Source organism: Euprymna scolopes, chromosome 19 (assembly GCF_053919585.1).
Source record: "Euprymna scolopes isolate OS-2025 chromosome 19, ASM5391958v1, whole genome shotgun sequence".
Classification (NCBI taxonomy): domain Eukaryota; kingdom Metazoa; phylum Mollusca; class Cephalopoda; order Sepiida; family Sepiolidae; genus Euprymna; species Euprymna scolopes.
In genome coordinates this window covers 151,480,698-151,500,472 of record NC_136500.1, presented here as the reverse complement: position 1 = coordinate 151,500,472, position 19,775 = coordinate 151,480,698, and the positions used below count along the sequence as shown (strand labels likewise).

General features: G+C 36.5%; 1 protein-coding gene across 4 annotated transcripts in view; it reads right to left on the bottom strand.

Annotated features, from left to right (window-relative positions):
- Window positions 1–19,775, bottom strand: part of LOC145240063 (WD repeat-containing protein 93-like) — a 127,892-nt gene that overhangs the window by 90,282 nt on the left and 17,835 nt on the right. For 2 of the 4 annotated variants that reach the window (XM_080103686.1, XM_080103687.1), the window contains exon 3: window positions 9,839–10,037. In XM_080103686.1, the coding sequence (XP_079959812.1) occupies window positions 9,839–10,037 (199 nt within the window). Of the gene's footprint in view, window positions 1–9,838; window positions 10,038–13,470; window positions 13,531–14,066; window positions 14,462–19,775 lie in introns of those variants that run through there. The other 2 variants (XM_080103688.1, XM_080103689.1) reach the window with 2 other exon arrangements.

Genomic DNA, 19,775 nt, shown 5'->3' with positions numbered 1-19,775 from the left:
AAAACCAACGTTTTTTTTTCAAATGGGAAACTATTAGGGACAGTCAACATTCCTTTTTGCCACTTCTATTCATAATAGCACTCATACTATTGACACATGTACTAAGAGAGACAAAGATAAGATACCAACTGTAGAAGAAGGGACCGAAGATCAGCCACATGTTATTTATAGACGATCTGAAATTGTTTGGCAAAACAGAAAAAGAAATTGACTTTTTGGTTCAAACTGTACAGCAATGGAGTGAAGATATAAACATGGAGTTTGGAATCTGCAAATGTGCACTAGTTAACTTAAACGAGGGAAAAGAGGAGCCGTAGATGGCATCATTTTGCCAAATGGTAAAAGATTAGGAGATCCTGATGCAAAAAGCTACAAATACCTGGTGGTGCTTGAACTTGATAAGATATTTTGCAATGAAATAAAAGAGATGACAAAAGAGGTGTATATGAGGAGACTCAAACTTTTGCTCCTGAAATCTAGACTGAATGGTAGGAATCTGTTCACAGCCATAAATTCATGGGCGGTTGCTGTAATTCGATACAGTGCAGCTTTTGTAAGATGGACACAGTAAGAAAAATGAAAAAGCTGCATAGAGACACACAAAAATTGTTAGCCAAGTATGGAGCACTTCACCCAAATTCTTATGTGCTCAGGCTGCATATCACAAGGAAGAAAGGAGGAAGAGAGCTGATTGCAATTGAAGTATGTGTCAAGAGAGAGCTTAGATGTGTTCATCACTACTTGTTACTTGCAGCAGTGCTGAAAGAGGAAGAGCTAGATAAAGATTCATTGGAAGATAATCAGAAGTACAAGGAAAGAATGGAATCAGAATGAAACTTCATGGTCAGTTTGAGCGAGATAATAAGGCACAAAAATGTCAGGACACGTGGAATTTTTTGTCTAAAGGTGACTTGAAAAGAGAAACAGAAAATCTTATATTTGCTGCTCAGGAACAGACACTAAATACAAATACAATAAATAAAAACATCTAATGGGAAGGATTTTTCTGATGAGTGCAGGTTGTGTGGTATATCTCTTGAAAGAGTGTCACATATTGTTAGTCAAAAGTTTGGAATCCAAGTGACAGATAAATGGTATCAACATCACTCAGAAGGGGTAGTGAAAAATGAGGACGTTAAGATTCACTAGGATTTTATGATTCAGTGTGACCGATAAATAACTCACAGGAAACCAGATATTGTAGTTGTGGACAAAAAAGGCCAATGAATGCCAAATTATTGATGTGGGCATAAACTTAACAGGCAAGAAGAATGAGGAACTACAGAACTATTAGAAACTGAGGATGGAGATTGCTAAATTGTGGAATAAGAAAACTTCCATCATGCCAATCATCATAGGTTCGCTTGGCTCAATTCCTAATGATCTTATGAAACAGCTGAACTCCTTGGGAATCAGATATAACATCACTGTACTCCAGAAGTCAGTTCTGCTTGGCTCAGCAAACATTCTACACCAGGTGCTTTCCATTTAATTGACACTTTGACTATCCTCACTAGTTTTGGTGTAAAAGTCCGCTCTTGAAAAAAAAAATTGTGTAAAACATCACAACACTGTGAAGTTAGTGAAGTAATAATAATGATCTATATAAATAAAACAGTAGATGTGTAGTATTGGGAATCCCAGCTTAAATGCTATCTAAGTAGTTTGTAGAAATAGTAAGTTATGTAAGTATATTTTCGATTCCCATCAGCGAGTTTAGTAGGGTTACAAAAGGTTGGGTTTGACAGACGTCAAACTCAATCACCTTTAATGACCTGGGTTAGATGCACCGGAAATTAGGGGTGACGATGCACCGGAAATTAGGGGTAACAGGAATTGTGGTCGTAGGTTTCCGGTTGGCGACCATATGTGAGAGTTGGTTTGGCATGCAGATGGAACAGACAGGAGATTAGGGTCTCTCTGCGGCAACCAGGGTCCATGATAGGCTTGCCTTTAATAAAAGAATCAAAGCTTCAAATCCATCTTGTGTTGTCAATGCGTCTGTCTGGAGCAGTGACTACTCCCGACGAGATGGCAGCCCAGTGATAAGAAGATATCATCCGCTGGACAAAGCAAGCAGGTATGTACGCATGACATTATTTGCGCATACACGTTGAGACCTTTCAAGGCAAGAACTAAGAACACACACACACACACCCATATAAGTAAGAACATATATGTAAGAACACGCAGATTTTAAAAGTATCCTTAAGAGTAAAAGTAAAAGAAACAGTAAAAGAGAATAGCAACAGAAACGTTTAATGATAAATAAATAAATAAATAAAACAAGATGCCCAAACATCATTTCGGAACAGATATATGTATGTGTGCCTGTGTCTGTGTATAAATATTTAACCGATAAAGTTTAAACTACTAAATATCTGCACATTTAACATGTGTTTTTATGGTCATCGGAAAAAATGGCAACTTTGTAGTATTTAGAGATTTTGAAAGAATTGGAATCGGTAATTGTAGCGGAATCAGGAATTGTATCGGAATCGGAAGAATTTTTGGAATCGTGCCATCACTAACTAATATATATATACAGTCTTATTGTTTTATTGTATTATATTTGTATTAATAGTTGATATTTATTTTTGTGTAGCTGTAGGGTGTAAGTAAGACTGTATAGTAACTTTACGGACACCCTGTATATATATATATATATATATATATATATATATATATATATATATATATATATATATATATATATATATTTAAATAAGGGGGTAGTCACTAACAATGTGTATTTTTTGACATCATTTTATTATTCCGTGTCTTGGTTTTTCATTGAGAATTACGTTTAGATCATTGTAATAATGTTTTTAAATCATTGAAATCGTTTTTAACGCGTTTCAGACGTTCTGTGAAGCGTCCTCTTCAGAAATTATTTTCAAAATGTGTTGGAGATTTAAAAATAGCATTTTCGTAGTTCATTTGAAATGTTTCCAAGAGGTGGAAACGTGTAAGTTCAATTTTTATTACTGTTTTATTGGGTTGTGGTCACAGGATATATATATATATATATATATATATATATATATATATATATATATATATAGTTTAATTGCCATATATATTTTTATACTTACTACCTAGCTCTACCTATGTATTGAGCACTGTTGAAGTAAATACTGAAAATTTACGCATAAAATTATATTTTCATATATTAATTTATGTGATAAAATTAAGTAGTCATATGTACATGTGTAGCTTTCTTTGTGTAAATATTTAACCGATAAACTCTTAAATTACTAAGCACATAACACTGAAATTAACAGGAAATAGTAATCATACACCAAGGATGGTTTATAACGAGTAAAATCTTTGTTTGGATGAATAACGTGTACAGAAATATGTCGGCAAGTTGAAATGCAAAATGTTCATTTCAACTTGCTGACATATTTTTACTTCTGCGCATGTCCAAATTCAATTTTTGTTTTTTTTTCACAATATTAAGTCTTCCTCATTTATCTCTCCATAGCTACATCGGTAGAAGATGCAGCTAAAGTGCTAAATGTTTTAGTTTCGATTCTAGCTGATGGCACCCAAGTCATTTTTTTTTTACTTTTGAAATCAGTACTATATGTGTGTCACGGTTCCCAGATTATAAATTATTCGATCAGGAGATCCTATTTTTTTTTTTTTTTTTTTTTTTACAAGGTGGTCATCACTTATCAAGGCCCAGAAGCCACTCAGGGATAAGGGTTGTTGCAAGTACAGTACGTTAGTGTGGAGATTTAATGAAGTGTTTACTTAAGGGCGCGGTTCATTAGGAATTTGTTAACGTAGGATTTGAAGACATCCAGGTTGTAGTCAGGTGGGAAGCAGGCACACAGAACAGAGTTCCACAGGCATGCACTTCTAAGAAAGAAGCTTTGTTCATGGAATCTACGTTTTGATTTAGGCACAGATAAAGAGTGGGGAAAATTTTCACAGTAGATTCAGCTAGACGGGTGTTTTTCGTGAAAGATTGGCGAGGGGGGGACCAGAGATTGGAGTTCAGACGAGCACCTGCCATGGAAATAACGATAAAACAAGGATAGGCTCACAACGTCTCTTCTGTGGGAGAGAGGTTGCAGGGTAGAGAAAAGGGCATCCCCCACCAAGCCACGAAGTCTATTTTGTACTCTGTCAAGGCAGGATAGGCTGTTTTTAGCAGCTCCTGCCCAGATATGGCAGCAGTATTCCATCCTTGGGCGTACTTGGCTTTTATATAGATAGAGAATTGCATCAATAGTGAGATATCTTCTGGAGCGGTAGAAGGATCCGACCATCTTTCCAGCGACCTTGGCAACAGACTTGATGTGCGTGTTCCATTTCAGATCAGGAGTAAAGGACAAACCCAGAAGCTTGTCAAAACACGGGGCTTCTCCTAGACGGGAGCCATCCATTTCAATTGATGCCAGATAGGGATCAGAGCGTTGATGATGTAAAGATAGGCGTTTATATTTATTATATTTATTATTATATTTATATTTATTAAGAAGGGGGGGTAGAAGGTGATAACGTACTACAAACATCAAATTAGTCTATAGATATACTAATTTGATGTTCGTAGAATGTCATCACCATCTATCCCCTTTTTAATATCACAAAAGCCGCAATGTAAAAAATGTAAAAAAAAATATATTTTAAATAAAAAAATGTGATGTTGGTTTTGGGCCATACCTGAAACTAAAATATACTTTCTTAATCTTCTGGTTAGAATCTAAGGGTAGTATCTGTTCTATTTAAAGATGGTACAATATAATATTGTGGAGTAAATGGTAAAGAACTGTTGCGATAATGCAAATCAATTTTCAGAGGTTATTGAAAAGAGGGAGGAATCTGGAGAGACTTGTCACTCAGATTCCAGGGTACATCATAGGTTGTTCCCAAAGAGAAATCTTTGGTGGCCTGTGTGAAAACTCCTACAGAGTAGTAGTAGTAGTAGTAGTAGTAGTAGTAGTAGTAGTAGTAATTCAAAAGTAAAACATAAAAAAATACTACATGGAATCAAGAAAACTGAAACTACATAACTGCAAGTTAACTCCAGCCCCCCCCCCCATTTCCCACAAAAAAGTGTCAGAATCAACTGGCACCACACCAAACAGACGTGTAGGGTCAAGAAGGATGGAAAAACTGGGGAGAGGAAGCACTAACTAGACCTCCACTGGATGAGTGGAAAGAGGACTGGGACTTTGGGGGAAGGGCTTATTGCCACCCAAATTCTAATGAAAATCAATGGTTGCTGCCAATGAGAAATCAATGGTAAATGGCTGTTGTGATAACAACAATTAAATATTTGGATAGTATCCCTAATAAATAGCTCAGATATCTCGATCAAAGAACTAAGAAACTAATGACCATGCAGTATCTTTCTTAGAACTGCATGCCTGTGGAACTCTGTTCCGTCTTCCTGCTTCCTACCTGACTACAACCTGGATGTCTTCAAGTCTAACGTTAACAAATTCCTAATGAACCGCCCTCTTAAGTAAACACTTCATTAAATCTCCACACTAACGTACTGTACTTGCAATAACCCTTATCCCTGAGTGGCTGCCGGGCCTTGATAAGTGGTGACCGCCGTGTAAAAAAAAAAAAAAAAAAAAAAAAACATATTGTATGATAGGATGATATACTGACTGATTCTATGTAAAAAAAAAAAAAACGTAAACAGGAAAGAAAAGAACTTGTAATTACTGTAGACCGCATTTCATAATCACCAGCGGTTGATTCGGGGGTGCATCTTCCCCAGTAAGTTAAATGTGCCCCAGATACCAACTTGGAAATTTCTACAACTCGACACGGGACATACAGCACCTAGCCTTCCTAAATGGTCACCCATCTGGTATTGGCCAAGCTCATTGTTGCTTAACTTTGGTGATCTGGCCAGAACGGGTGCGTCCATGTGATTGTGCATTTATAACACAATAAAAAGATTACAGCTATGAAATACAGTAACAATGCAAAGCAAAAATTTACAAGCAAAATCAAAAGAGAATCAGCTACATGAATTTGTTTGTTTTACGGCATATCAACCCTTTTTGGGTTATTTAATGCAGAATCCAGTTATTTTGGAAATAGTATTCATGTTGCATCCAGTTATTTTGTAGGTTTTTATTCTTCAAACTCTTTGTATCTTCAATCGCTGGTTTGTAGTGTTTGGTTTGGTTGTTTTATAGTGAATTTTATCGTTTTTGTTCCCTACCCTGCAGAACATGAATGAGTTTTGCTATGGCAGAGGGAACGGAGTTACAGTGACCTGATACATTTACTGTCACAAATATGTTACTATATTTAATGTTGCAAAACTATAACATTATAAACATGACGTGGAAAAGTCACTTTAAGACATGATAGAAAGCTCCTACTGCTCTTGGGATTTGTACACAACTGGCCAACTAGTAGATGGTCTGCAACAAAAAATGTTTGGTAGATTTTAAGTTAGGAAACTAGTCCGGAAGTGGGGGAGACAGAAAGAGAAAGGGGAAATGGGAAGAAAGAAAAAGGGGCAAAAAGTTGGGTTCTTTTTGGTTTTGGTTTTGCAGAACATAATTAAGTTTTGCAAAAGGAAGTAGAAAAACAAAAATAAAAAAAAAACATCAATGTTAGATGCATTTCGTCTCAGGAAGCCAATATTTTCAGACAGCCTAATCTGGAAGCACCAGTTATAAAAATTGACAAAATAAATAGATCCCAAAGATATATGAATATGGCTATAAAAAGAAACCTAAACAGCCGGTACTAATCCAGAACCTGTTCCAAGGTTGTGTCGGCATCTTACAGTGGCAAGTGCTCGTCTGAGATTCATTTTATGGTCCCTTCTTGTCAAACTTTCACAAAAAATCACTCTTCTATGTACAACAACCATCGAAAGTTCCCCACACTCTCTATCTGTGCCTAAATTCCATGAACAGAGTTTCTTTTTTTATTATTCAATTTTCACTCCAAACAAGGCACAGTGCCACTTTGAAGTAGGGGGCTACTATCGGGGGACATAAGTTGCAGTGGCATTATGAAGGGATATGAGTAGCAAAATGTCTGTTCACATTACACTTGAACTTCTGCATGTCAGTATAGTTAGGAAAGCAGAATGCCGGAAGGGAGTTCCAAAGTCTAGCTGTTTTGGGGAAGAAACTATTGTAGTAGAATGCTTTCTTACACCTAAGGATCTCTACTGTGAAGGGGTGGGATTTAGCTGCTTGTCGGGTTTGTCGGGAGTATTCACATTGAGGAGGTACAAGTGCTTGTAGTTCGTCAGAGCATTCTCCATTAAAGTACTTGTAGAACAGGCAGAGAGATGCAACATTTCGTCAATGGGACAGAAGCTGAAGCTTAGATGACAGCTCAGGACCTATGAGGTTGGTGATTCTCTTTTGAACCCTGTCAGGAGTGAGAGACAAATAGCAGATGCACCAGCCCGAATGTGACAACAGTACTCCATACATGGGCAAATGGTGGCTTTGTAGAGATATAGGATACTTTCAGGCATAAGTAGCTTTCTAGCATGGTAGAGAGAGCCCACCTTCTTCGCAGCAGCTTGGCAATGCTCTCAATGCATTTATTCCAGTTCATTTTCCCTGTAAACGTTAGGCCAAGGAGTTTAAAGGAAGTACATTTTGGTAATGTGTTCTTGGCCATTGCTATCGGTGGTAGAGAAGGTTTCTTGTAATTATTGAAGGAAACAAGCTTAGTCTTGGCAGCATTGAATGTGACCATCCATTTTTGTGCCCATTCCACTACAGATTGGAGGTCATCCTCTACTGTTTCTACTATTTTCTTAGATATGTGTTCATTTGTTTTTCCCTCGTGTCTGTTATAGAGTGTGGTTTCATCAACAAATATACCCATCTCAGAAACAATTTTATCAGGGAGGTCTTTTAAGAATATCAAGAATAATAAAGGTCCAAGGATAGACCCCTGGGCTACTCCCGCATTTATATCATATTGTTTAGATGTACGACCGTCTAGGACAAGCTGGATTTTTCTTTTACTTAAGAAGGATTTAATTACATTATGTATTCTTCCAGTGATACCATATGATCTAATTTTCCTTAGAAGACCATCATGCCATACCCTGTTAAAAGCCTTAGATATATCGAGAGCTACCGCTCTACCCTCCCCTTTTTTGTCCAGTGAATGCTATATATGTTTAGAGATTACAGTTAGGATATCTGCTGTGGAACGGGCTTGCCTAAATCTATATTAATTGTCGGTCAGGAGTTTAGCAGCTCTAAAGTGATGGACTAGAGCTTGATTAATTAACGATTCAAATATTTTGGTGAAAATCGGGAGAAGGCTAATGAGGTGATAATTTAATGGGTCAGTTCTTTCACCAGAATTCTTGAAAACTGGTACCACAGAAGCAGTTTTCCAGCAGTCAAGACAGCAAGATTCGTTAAGGCATTTGTTGTAAAGTTTGGAGAGAACTGGAGCAACCTCAGTGGAGCATTTTTTTAATAACCCAGCCGGGATGAGATTAGGTCGACATGCTTTTGAGGTGTCTAGGTTTTTTATGATACCATGTACCTGGGAAGGGGTGATTTTCAAGTCATCTAGTGTGGCAAAGGAAAGTCAGGGAGGGAGAGGTGTGTCGGGTTCAATGTGGAGTTTGAGGCAAACCGACAGGAGAGCATGTTAACCTTCTCAGTTGCCATGCAAACAACCTCATGATCGTTTGATAATGGGGGAATCGTTGATTGCCCATTGTTTACTACACTATTGTAGATTTTCCAGAAATCACGAGTTCCTAATTTCTGTGCTTCAATGCGTTTTCTGGTGGTTTTAGTGTATTCTGTCTTAGCTGTCCCTATTTCTCTTTTACAATTACTTCTAGCTTCTATATACTTCTGTCTGTTTGAACTGAACTTATGTTGGTTAAATCTGTGGTATGCATGCTGCCTTTGAGCAATGGCAGCTGCACAAGTAGAAGTAAACCATTAGGGAGAGTGGGGCTTGCTGTAGATTTCTGTGTGGGAACATGTGCTTCAATTGAAGTTTTGAACCATTCAGTGGCCTCATTTGCACACTGTTCAGCTGGAAGAGAAAAGATATTTTCCCATGGGGCATCTCTGATGAGATCCCTGATGGCTTCCTAGTCAGCCTTTTTGTAATACCTTGTTGTTTTGACCTGTGGGTCTTCAGTTTTGGGCGATTTCTACCATTATCACAATGTTATAAGCATTCCTGAGTAAGCTGTGGGCATTCATACAATCATCGGGACCTGTATACAATCATCTTTCTTGGAATTGTCCACCTGTGGCACTCTGTTCCACTGGTCTGCTTTCCAGCTGATTACAATATGGACATCTTTAAATCATATAAAACTAATCAAATTGGCTTAATAGAAAATATCAAAAACAATGTATACAGTGTGGAACGCTAAATTTGTCGCCGTAAAGTAAAACAACACTATAGTTTTATTTTTAAACTTTTAATAAAAAAATCAATTCAGTTAACTTGATTATGTAGTAGAGTTGACATCTATTCAATGTAGCCACTTTCAGCCTCAATTACCGCCTTGATCCAGGTCCAGAACTAGGAATGCCTTTTCCACAAGCACTGGCAGGAGCTCGGCAAATATTCAGTGGATGGTGGCAATCAGACTAGCTTTAGTGTTGTAGGAGGTCATGTTGATGATGTTCTTGATGTATGATCAAATGAAATAGTTCAGCAGGTTCAGGTTGAGTAAGAGAAGGGGGGTACAATACTCTGTGCATAGGTGAATTGTGGTTTTGTGGAGATATAGGATATATGATACTGTCGTGTAATGTTAAAAAAATATGTTCTTTTTCAAAGAAAATTATTAAAAGACAAAAGAATAGCAACTTAGGTGTCATTGTTTTCTTACCTAGATCATCGATGGTCGTGATGAGAAATGAGTTCTGCGGCGTTTTGTAAAGGTGTATATCCGTGATTTCAGTGTTTGGCCCTTGCCAATAAGCACATACAGTTTGAGAAAGTCCATCCATCACGTACATACCGCTCATTGTACCAAGCACAATATATGGCAAGTCATCGCAGAAACCGGTGCAGCTTACATTCGACAACTTCAATGGTAAAAAAGCAATAAAATAAAACAGACAATAAGAAATGTTTTTAATGAAACATAGCAGTATACAAGGTACCTTCAATAAGTTTCCAGACTTTTTTCATATAGGCACTTTTACTGATAGTACACACACGAAACTCTACTCTCCTTTGAAGTAATCTCCTCCGGCTGCAATTCACCTGTACCATTCTAACAACTTCTGAAAGGCCTCATGGGAGTCCTCTCGTGTGAGCGTTTCAATGACCCTCGTCACAGCCTCTTTCATCTCCTCAACTGTTTCATAACGACAGCCATTCCTTGAGCTTAGGGGATAACTAAAAGTCACAGAGAGCAAGGTCCGGACTTTAGGGAGGATGATGAACTGTCTTGATGCCATGGCAACGTCTTTCTTTCTGGTCTTCTCTGAACACCCTTAGGGCAAACTTTGTGCAAATCTTTCGCATCTGCAGTTCCTCACAAATAATTGTGTACAGTTTGTGCATTTATTGTCTACATATACACATGACACTCCTTATCCATAAAATTCTTTATTTGGCCAATCAACTTTGGTGTTCTGACTTCCTTACTCCTCTCACACTTCTCATCATCCTTCACAGGCTCCCTACCTTCCTTGAACTTCTTATGCCACTCAAAAACTGGTGATTAATTGATGCAAGATGGTCCAAAAGCAGTCTGAAGCATTCCATACGTTTCTGTGGCATTTTTTCCAAGTTTAAAACAGAATTTTGTTGCATATTGTTCTTCTAAATCGTCCAGATTGCACTTTTGAAATTCACCAGCTGTAATAATCAGGCTTTAGTAGGGTGTATTCCAAGTCCTGCTGTAGCTGTTCATTTGAACATAAAATCATAAAAATTGGTCAGTCATCTCATAAGATGTATAGCAATAACATACTAAATTTCCAAGTGTCTATGACAATTTGAAATGCCTGTGCAAAAAAGTCTGGAAACTTATTTATGGTACCTCATAATTAACAAAAAGTGTATTAACAAAAAGAGAAAACAACCCATGGTATAATTAATGAAAAGTGCATCAACAAAAATATGGTACAAAAGTGCCCGTCATGATTCTGGGGCCATACCTACCACTAATCACTGTTATTTACTGTCTTCCACTGCAGGAAGATGTGACACAAAGGTGGAAAGTGGGGGAAATCAAGCCAGCACCTCTGAAGGAGGAGCATTTTACCCTTTTAAAAATTGCCAGGGCAGCTCTATCAGCATTCGCCAGCAGGGCGAATCAGGCAGTAATTGATAAACTTACTTCATACCAAAGGGAGGAGATTAGGATGGACCTTCTAGGACTACCTAGAACGACGGACTCAGCCTGCCAGATAAAAGGTCACTGAATTGCTCAGTCTCTGCCGAACTGATTGTCGAGATCAGTACCTCGACAGGCATGTTTGTGCAATCACAGCCAAGTGGCAAATGAATTCAACATTTAGATATAACTGTATTTATTGTCACTACCTAAGTCCATTTGTAATATAGCATGGATGTGTGAATGTAAATGCAGTTAAGTGACGTCACCGGTGGAGAAAAAAGGAGGGAGACAAGATAACATTCGAGATCTCGTGAGAGACGTGAAGAATGTTCTAAATCATGTCAGTGACATCATTGATGTAGCAATGAGGAAATAAATGTTGTTGCTACAAAGAACAAGCGAGTTGGAGTTATTTCCTATTCTTTGTCTTGGTCTCCTTTGCGACTGAAACTGCGTACAATGTGTGTTGGTCCGCAGACAATGGTACACATTATTCCTGAAAAGGGTAGATCCCATAAGATGAACAAAAATTCTTAATACAAGATGATTAACCCCTCCCACCTCATCCCATCCCATCCCTAAAAAAATATATGACCCAAGGATTCATTAATAAAAATTACATTCATTTCTGCAATCCAACCATATCCGGTATAAATAAACTGCAATCTATTCCTGACTTGTCCACCAAGTTTCAGTCATGGATATCCAACAGTTCAATGATATGCTGGGACACTTTGGTGAGCATCATCAGTAGGTGTGATATTGAATGGGTTTTGCACTCATCTGAGATTTTTATTTACCTGTGAAGATGATGTTTACCAAAACACTCCTAGACAAATTCTAAACAGAAAAATGCTATCACAGCCAAAATCAGAGGAGTACTAAAAAAAGTTTACTAAAAGAGGAGTATGTTAGCGTTATTAACACTTTAGCACACCGTATTGAGGTGCGTTTATCAACAAACAGTTAAAAAAACAAAGACTGTTGGACATTCCCGACTTAAACTTGTTGGATAAGTCCGGCATTGACTAAAATGTATTTGTTGGATTGTAGAAATGATTTTGAACTTTCTTAACGATTTGAAGACCAACATTTTAAAGCAGGGGCAAGTGTCATTATGTATTTATTAAAATGTGTTTTAATAAAAACAAAAAATTGCATTATATTCTTGACTGTATATTTGTAGAAGAGCTCGTTTAGTCAGTAAATGACAAAGTTCTCTCTGATTCTCTCTCCTCTGATCTCGAGTATGTGGTTCAGTGGGGGAAGATGTGGCTGGTTACCTTTAATGCATCCAAAACCAAACTCCTATCCTTACATCATCAACGCTCTGATCCCTATCTGCCATCAATTGTGATGGATGGCTCTCGTCTGGGTGAGGCCCTGTGTTTTGACAAGCTTCTAGGTTTGACCTTACCTCCTTATCTGAAATGGAACACGTACATCAAGTCTGTTGCCAAGGTCGTTGGAAAGATAGTGGGATCCTTCTACCACTCTAGAAGATATCTCACTACTGATGCAATTCTCTATCTATATAAAAGCCTATCCTGCCTTGACAAAGTACAAAATAGACTTCGTGGCTTAGTGGGGGATGCCCTCTTCTCTACCCTGCAACCTCTCTCCCACAGAAGAAACGTTGCAAGCCTATCCTTGTTTTATCGTTATTTCCATAGCAGGTGCTTGTCTGAGCTCCAATCTATGGTCCCCCCTCATCAAACTTTCGTGAGAAACACTCATCTATCTGAAAACACTATCAATAATTTCCCCCACTTTTATCAGTGCCTAAACTTAATCGTAGATTCCATGAACAAAATTTATTTCTTAGAACTGCACACCTGTGGAACTGTCTTCCTTTTGCCTGCTTTCCAGCTGACTCTAATATAGTTGTCTTCAATTCTGACATAAACAAGTTCTTGATGAGCCGTTCCCCTTAAGTAATCCAATTTACCAAATTTTCACTACTAACAATTATTACGACATTGTCCCATTGACCACTGTATGCTTATTAACCCTTATCCTCGAGTGGCCTTCAGGCCTTGATAAGTGGTGACTCCTTTGTAAAAAAAAAAAAAAAATAACGTCACTGCATTTTCGACCAGGCAACTATTAATATAAAACATTTTTAAATAATCACTTTAAAATAAAAATCAGTAAAGGCGATAACTCACATTTTAGATTGAAGGATATAATAATTTACATACAAACAAATAAGGATAAAAAGGTAAAATGACGTCATTACATTTTAGACCAGGTAACTATTATTATCAAACATTTTTAAATTATCACCTCAAAATAAAAATAGGCAAGAAAACTCACATTTCAGATTGAAGGATATAATAATTTACATACAAACAAATAAGGATAAAAAGGTAAAATGGCGTCATTTCATTTTAGACCAGGTAACTCTTAATATAAAACATTTTTAAATATTCACCTCAAAATAAAAATAAGCAAGAAAACTCACATTTTAGATTGAAGGATATAATAATTTACATACAAACAAATAAGGATAAAAAGGTAAAATGACGTCATTTCATTTTAGACCAGGTAACTCTTAATATAAAACATTTTTAAATATTCACCTCAAAATAAAAATAAGCAAGAAAACTCACATTTTAGATTGAAGGATATAATAGTTTACATACAAAAAAATAAGGATAAAAAGGTAAAATGGCGTCAATACATTTTAGACACGGCAACTATTAATATAAAACATTTTTAAATTATCACCTCAAAATAAAAATAGGCAAGGGCGATAACTCACATTTTAGATTGAAGGATATAATAGTTTACATGCAAATAAAAAAGTAAAATAACTTTATGTCTTTACATAGGTACCGTCAGGTTCTTACTGTAGAGTATTAATACCTTGTATATAGGCAATGCATCATTTTTTTTTTTTTTTTTTTTTTCATGAACTGCTTACAGAAATGGCGTGTAAGTCTGTAAACCTTAAAGTGGACAATCGGTCCACAGGATTCTCATATACTTACGATTGTGCGTTAGTGGCAATTTATATCTATTGGGAATTTTTATGTTCGGACTATGTGTGATGCATTAGATGCCATAAAATACTTATTGAAGCAATTGGCTTTCTTTCTACACATGATATATGATCCGACAGATTCAATCTCATTTTTATGGGATACTTGTTTATACACACGCTTAAGAACTGTTCGCCTTCTTCGAGTTTGTACATATGAGGTTAGGATTAGGGTTAGGGTTAAGGTTTGAACTAAATGAAATAAAAACAAAAAGTTTTTAGGTTTTAACGCGAAGAAGAAAGAAATGGAAAACGAATAAAATGAAAGAAGAAAGAAAAAAAAATCGATGTAAACAAAGAAAGAGTGAAAGTAGATAAGCAATCGTGAAAGAAAAAAAAGAAATGAAATAGTGAGAAAGAAGAAAAGAAATGAAGAAATATGAAAACGAAAAAAAATCTGAATGAAAAAAAAAAAGAAAGAAAGGATAGAAACTATAAAAAATATATAAAATTAAGGTCCTTATTTAGAATTACACTTATTAAAAAAAAATTAATAAAAATAAAAAATAACACGAAAATAAAAAAAAAAAACTTTATGATGTGATGTATGTACTGTTTACGGAATGAAGTTATCATATTCCAAAGGTAACGTAAATAGATCAAGTATTTATTTATTTATTTTTACATATATTTATTTAAGAAAATCAAATTTTGGGATACAGGATATTTTTTCTTTTTATGGAAGAGGGGATGCATTAAAATTCAAGGGCAGACAACTCGATTCGACTAACGAGATTCATCTATTTCTCCATGGCTGACAAAGTATTTTTGAAAAATACTTAATCGCTAAAAATCGTAAAATTTGATTTTCTTTAAAAAACAATTCTTGATCAATTTATATGATGTTTGGAATATGACACCTTCGTTCCGTGACGAGTACGTACAGCATAAAGATTTTTCTGTATTTTTTTTTTTTAAATAAGTGTAACTCTAAATAAGCACCGGAAGTAAATATCTATACAAGAAGAAGAAAAAGAAAATTTAATATGAAAGAAAAAGTTTAACCGAAGAAATAAAAAAAAAAAAGAAAAACGGAAATGAGATATCGAAAAAAAAAACAAAGAAAAAGGTAGTCAGACAACTGGAGAACGACGAAAAAAACGCTGAATAAAGAAACTTAAATCGAATTTCGACACGAGAAAAAAAAATGAAACGACTGTTTATATTCGTATTATTTTGAATTTTTTTTTCAGACGACTGTTCTGTTCTCATCTTGAGTGTCATTTTCACAACGTTTCGATCGATGTAACCTCCAGCCTTAATCAGGTATATCCTGTCGAACTCGGGAATGTTTGAAGGTCAAATTCTCAATGTTGGCGACCGAAAAAATACAATTGCAAATTACTTAGGACCTCTATCCACTCATGGCTGACGGAACAAGACCATGCTACCCCCGTGAGATAAATAAAGGATTCCGAAATTGGTACTCCTTGGGCGTTGAGTTCCACGGCGACCAGCAGAATTATTTAATGGTCGCTCCCTTAGTCAAAGCTAATGCATGCGCACGTAATATTTTTTTATTTATTTACTTACGTTGCCTTAGTAACTAAAAGATCTATTGATAATTTCGCACGTTTACAAACATTATTTATTTACCTTGGCTTAACTCTTTTCATGAATAATATTAAAAAAAAGTAACTAGACCATTTATTGATAATTTGCCACTTTTACAAACAGTTATTTATTTACGTTGGCTTAACTCTTTTCATGAATATTGCAAAAAAGTTGTACTTTTTATGAATATTAAAAGAAAAAGGTTACTAAACATTTATTAATAATTTCTCACTTTTACAAACATGTGTAATTCATTTAGCTACTTACGTTGGCTTAACTCTTTTTATGAATAAAAAATGTAACTAAACCATTTGTTGATAATTTCTCATTTTTAGAAACATTTTTAATTTATATGAGCGGATAACATTTTGGTAAATATTTACATTTAGGTTCACCTCCACAATTTTCTTTTTAAATGATTTTTTTTATTATTATTCATAAAGAGTTAAGCCAAGGTAAATAAATAATGTTTGTAAAAGTGCGAAATTATCAATAAATCGTTTAGTTACTAAGCCGACGTCAGTAACTAAAAAATGTTATGTGCGCCTGCGTTAGCCTTTACTAAGGGGGAGGACGAAGGGAACGACCATTAAATAATTCTGCTGGTCGCCAAGGAACTCAATGTCCAAGGAGTACCTCGAAATTTCGTCCAAATTCCAGAGTTCGATAAGATATACCTGAAGATGGTCGGAGGTTACATCGATGAAAATGTTATGAAAATCACATTCAAGATTATTTTGGTTCGTTGGTTGTTCAGTTTATTGGCCTGTTCTTTATTTTTCACACTCAAGATGAGAACAGTAGTCAGACGAATTCAAATAATACGAATAACCAATCCTCATCTCAAAAGTTTACAAACGTAATGTCTGTATGTATATTTGCATGCCAAGCTAAAAATAAAAAACTACAAAATAAACCGCTAAAAAGTTGATATATTCTTGATCAGTGATTCCCTGGATGAATAATATATAAAATTTAGAAAAAATTATTCTTTCAAGGTCGACTAGACCAGGTTTTGTCGGGGAAGGTCGGTTTTTCAGTGTTATGTACTAGTTTGAAAAGAAAATGTTGACTTATTAATCAATGAATCTGTTGTATGAAAAAGTTGTATGTGTGTGTGCATGTGTATGTGTATGTGTGTACATGTCCGAGTGTGTGTATGTATGTGTGGGTGCTATGTGTGTGTATGCATGTGCGTATTTATATGTGCATGTGTGTGCGTATGTGAGTGTGTGCATGCATATGTGTGTGAGTGTGCACGTGTGTGCATGCATTTATGTGTGTGGGTGCACGTGTGTGCATGCATATGTGTGTGTGTGTAAGCATGTGTGTGTGTATGTATGTCTGTGTGTGTGCGCATATGTCCAGAGAGTAATGAGCTATCCAGCAAAGAGCAGGAGAGGGAAATCGGAAGAGAGGGGGTGGGGGGGGAGGAATATAGATAGACAGATAGCAAGAGATAAAGAGGTAAAAGTTTTAATAGAAACATTTTACATTTTTTCACAGACAACAACCGGGTAGCCTTGCTAGATAAATATAAACGATGGACAGAAAAGAATGACAACAATTCGAATATCTACGGCACAGAAAATAGGGAAAAAAAATTAATTAATGGATGAAGAAAACGAAAATTCAATAAACATGAATTGATGAGACGAGAATAAAACGATGAATGTGTAGTATGAATTTTGAAGACAGGTTTAGATCTGATGACTTAAGAGAAAGATTAAATCTCGACAGTACAGATAGACTAGCCTGGGTGCCCAACGTTGCCCGGGTGTTTGGAGGTGTCTGTTGAGTAACAAAAAAAAAAAAAATGTGGTAGTGAGCAGGCAGTCTCGAACCCATACAGTGAAGGAGGAAAAGAATGTGGAAAAAAAAAGTGACGTCCTTGCTGTTGCGTCCATCATCAAACCGAACCTGGCGAAGGTTTAAATTAAGGCTAGTCGATCGAACAGAGGGGATGACTTTCGAAAATATCGGCGAAAAAAGCGACCCCTCCTTGTAGAAAAGTTCCCAGTTGAGTGTGAAGTAATTAATGTTTTTAGTCAATTTTTCAATCTTTGTCGTTCAAAGGGCCAAGCTTCAAAATGATATGGATCTCATGAAAATCTGTCGCCTCTGTCGAAAATTTCAGGCAGACATACATACATACATGCATACATACATACATACATACATGATGATTGATGATTGCAATGTCTTGTTAGACGAGTGCCACTCCCTCAGACACTTAAAGTCCATGAGCCCAAAAATGACGTGTTTTTTTTTAGTCCTACCAGTGAATTCACACGCTCAAGCAGGCATGACACTGAAGGTGGTCATTGAGATCAATTATTACATGCTTCCAGCATTTCAAGCCTCAACACGTCACAACTTTTCCATCGCCACAGGACCATTTTTATAGACAAATGCCTGAGGGAGTATCAACACAGATGATGTTGCAGAGTCTTAGCTTTGTACGACAGCTAAGTCTCTCTCTCTCGGTTCAAAATGTTGACATCCAGCAACAAGTTAAACTGCAGACCAGCTTAATGCGGGTACTGGTCTCCCGCTTTATGGTTTTTTAAATCAGAGATTTGCTTCTCCTAGAAAGGTTGCCTTCACCACAGCTTGCAGGAGCCTCTCCACCCCAACACACATATACATACACACAAACACACACAGTGCTAGTTGGCCGTTGACCCCGAAAAAGGGTTCATTTACATACATACATACACTTAAACAGACAGGTGAGATTTATATAATAGATTAGCCTGGGTGCCCGACATCGCCTGGGTGTTTGGGGATGTGTGTTGAGCAAAAAAAGAAAAAAAGTGGTAGTAGGTGGGAAGGCTCGAACCTGTACCTTAAGAACATGAAAAAAAAATGTGACGTCTTCGCTGTTGTGCCCATCGCCAAACCGGAAGTGACGAATGTTTAAATTAAGGCTAGTCAATCGAACAGAGGGGATGTATTTCAAAAATATCGTCAAAAAAAGCGACCCCTTCCCTATAGAAAAGTGCCAAGTTGAAGGTGAAGGAATTAATGTTTTTGGCCAATTTTTTTATATTTGTTGTCCGAAGGGTCGAGCTTCAAAACAATGCTGATCTCGTGAAAATCTGTCGCTTCTGTCAAAAGTTTTAGGCAAACATACATACATTTTAACAGACAGGTGAGATTTATATTATCGATGTGTGCAAAGCAGGAGCCTACACTGAAAGAATTGAACAGTTGAGGTAAAGTCAAGGAAAATATGGGAAATAATAAAATGTTTGAAGGAAAAATGGTTGGTTGTTTTACGGCATATCAACCCTTTTTGGATTATTTAATGCTGAATCCAGCAATTTTGGTAAACGTTTCTATGATTTAAGTTCTTTATATCTTTCAAATATTTATTCATGAGTTTGTTTTACAGAGAAAAATTGTTTTCATTTTTGACTTTGCAGAACATGATTAAGTTTTACAAAGGGAAAGGAAAAAATAGCATCAACGTTAGTTGCATGTTAGGTCAGGAAACCAATATCTTCAAGTAGCCTAATCTGGTAGCACTAGATGCTGTAACAAGTCTTACCATTCCGAATCAGAGTGGACCTGGGAATAATGGTAACTTTTTTTATTCCATTTTCACCCCAAACAGGCACAGTGCCACTTTGATGTAGGGGGCTACTATCGGGGACATAAGCTGCAGGGATACTATGTAGGGAGTTGAGCAGCAAGATGTCTGTTCACATTACATTTAAAACAGACAGAGGGATGTAACATTTCGCTGATGGGACAGGGGTTGAAGCTTGCATGACAGTTCAGGACCTTTCAAGTTAGCAACTCTCTTTTGAACCCTGTCCAAGAGCGAGAGACTAGTAGCAGGTGCACCAGCTCAAATGTGACAACAATACT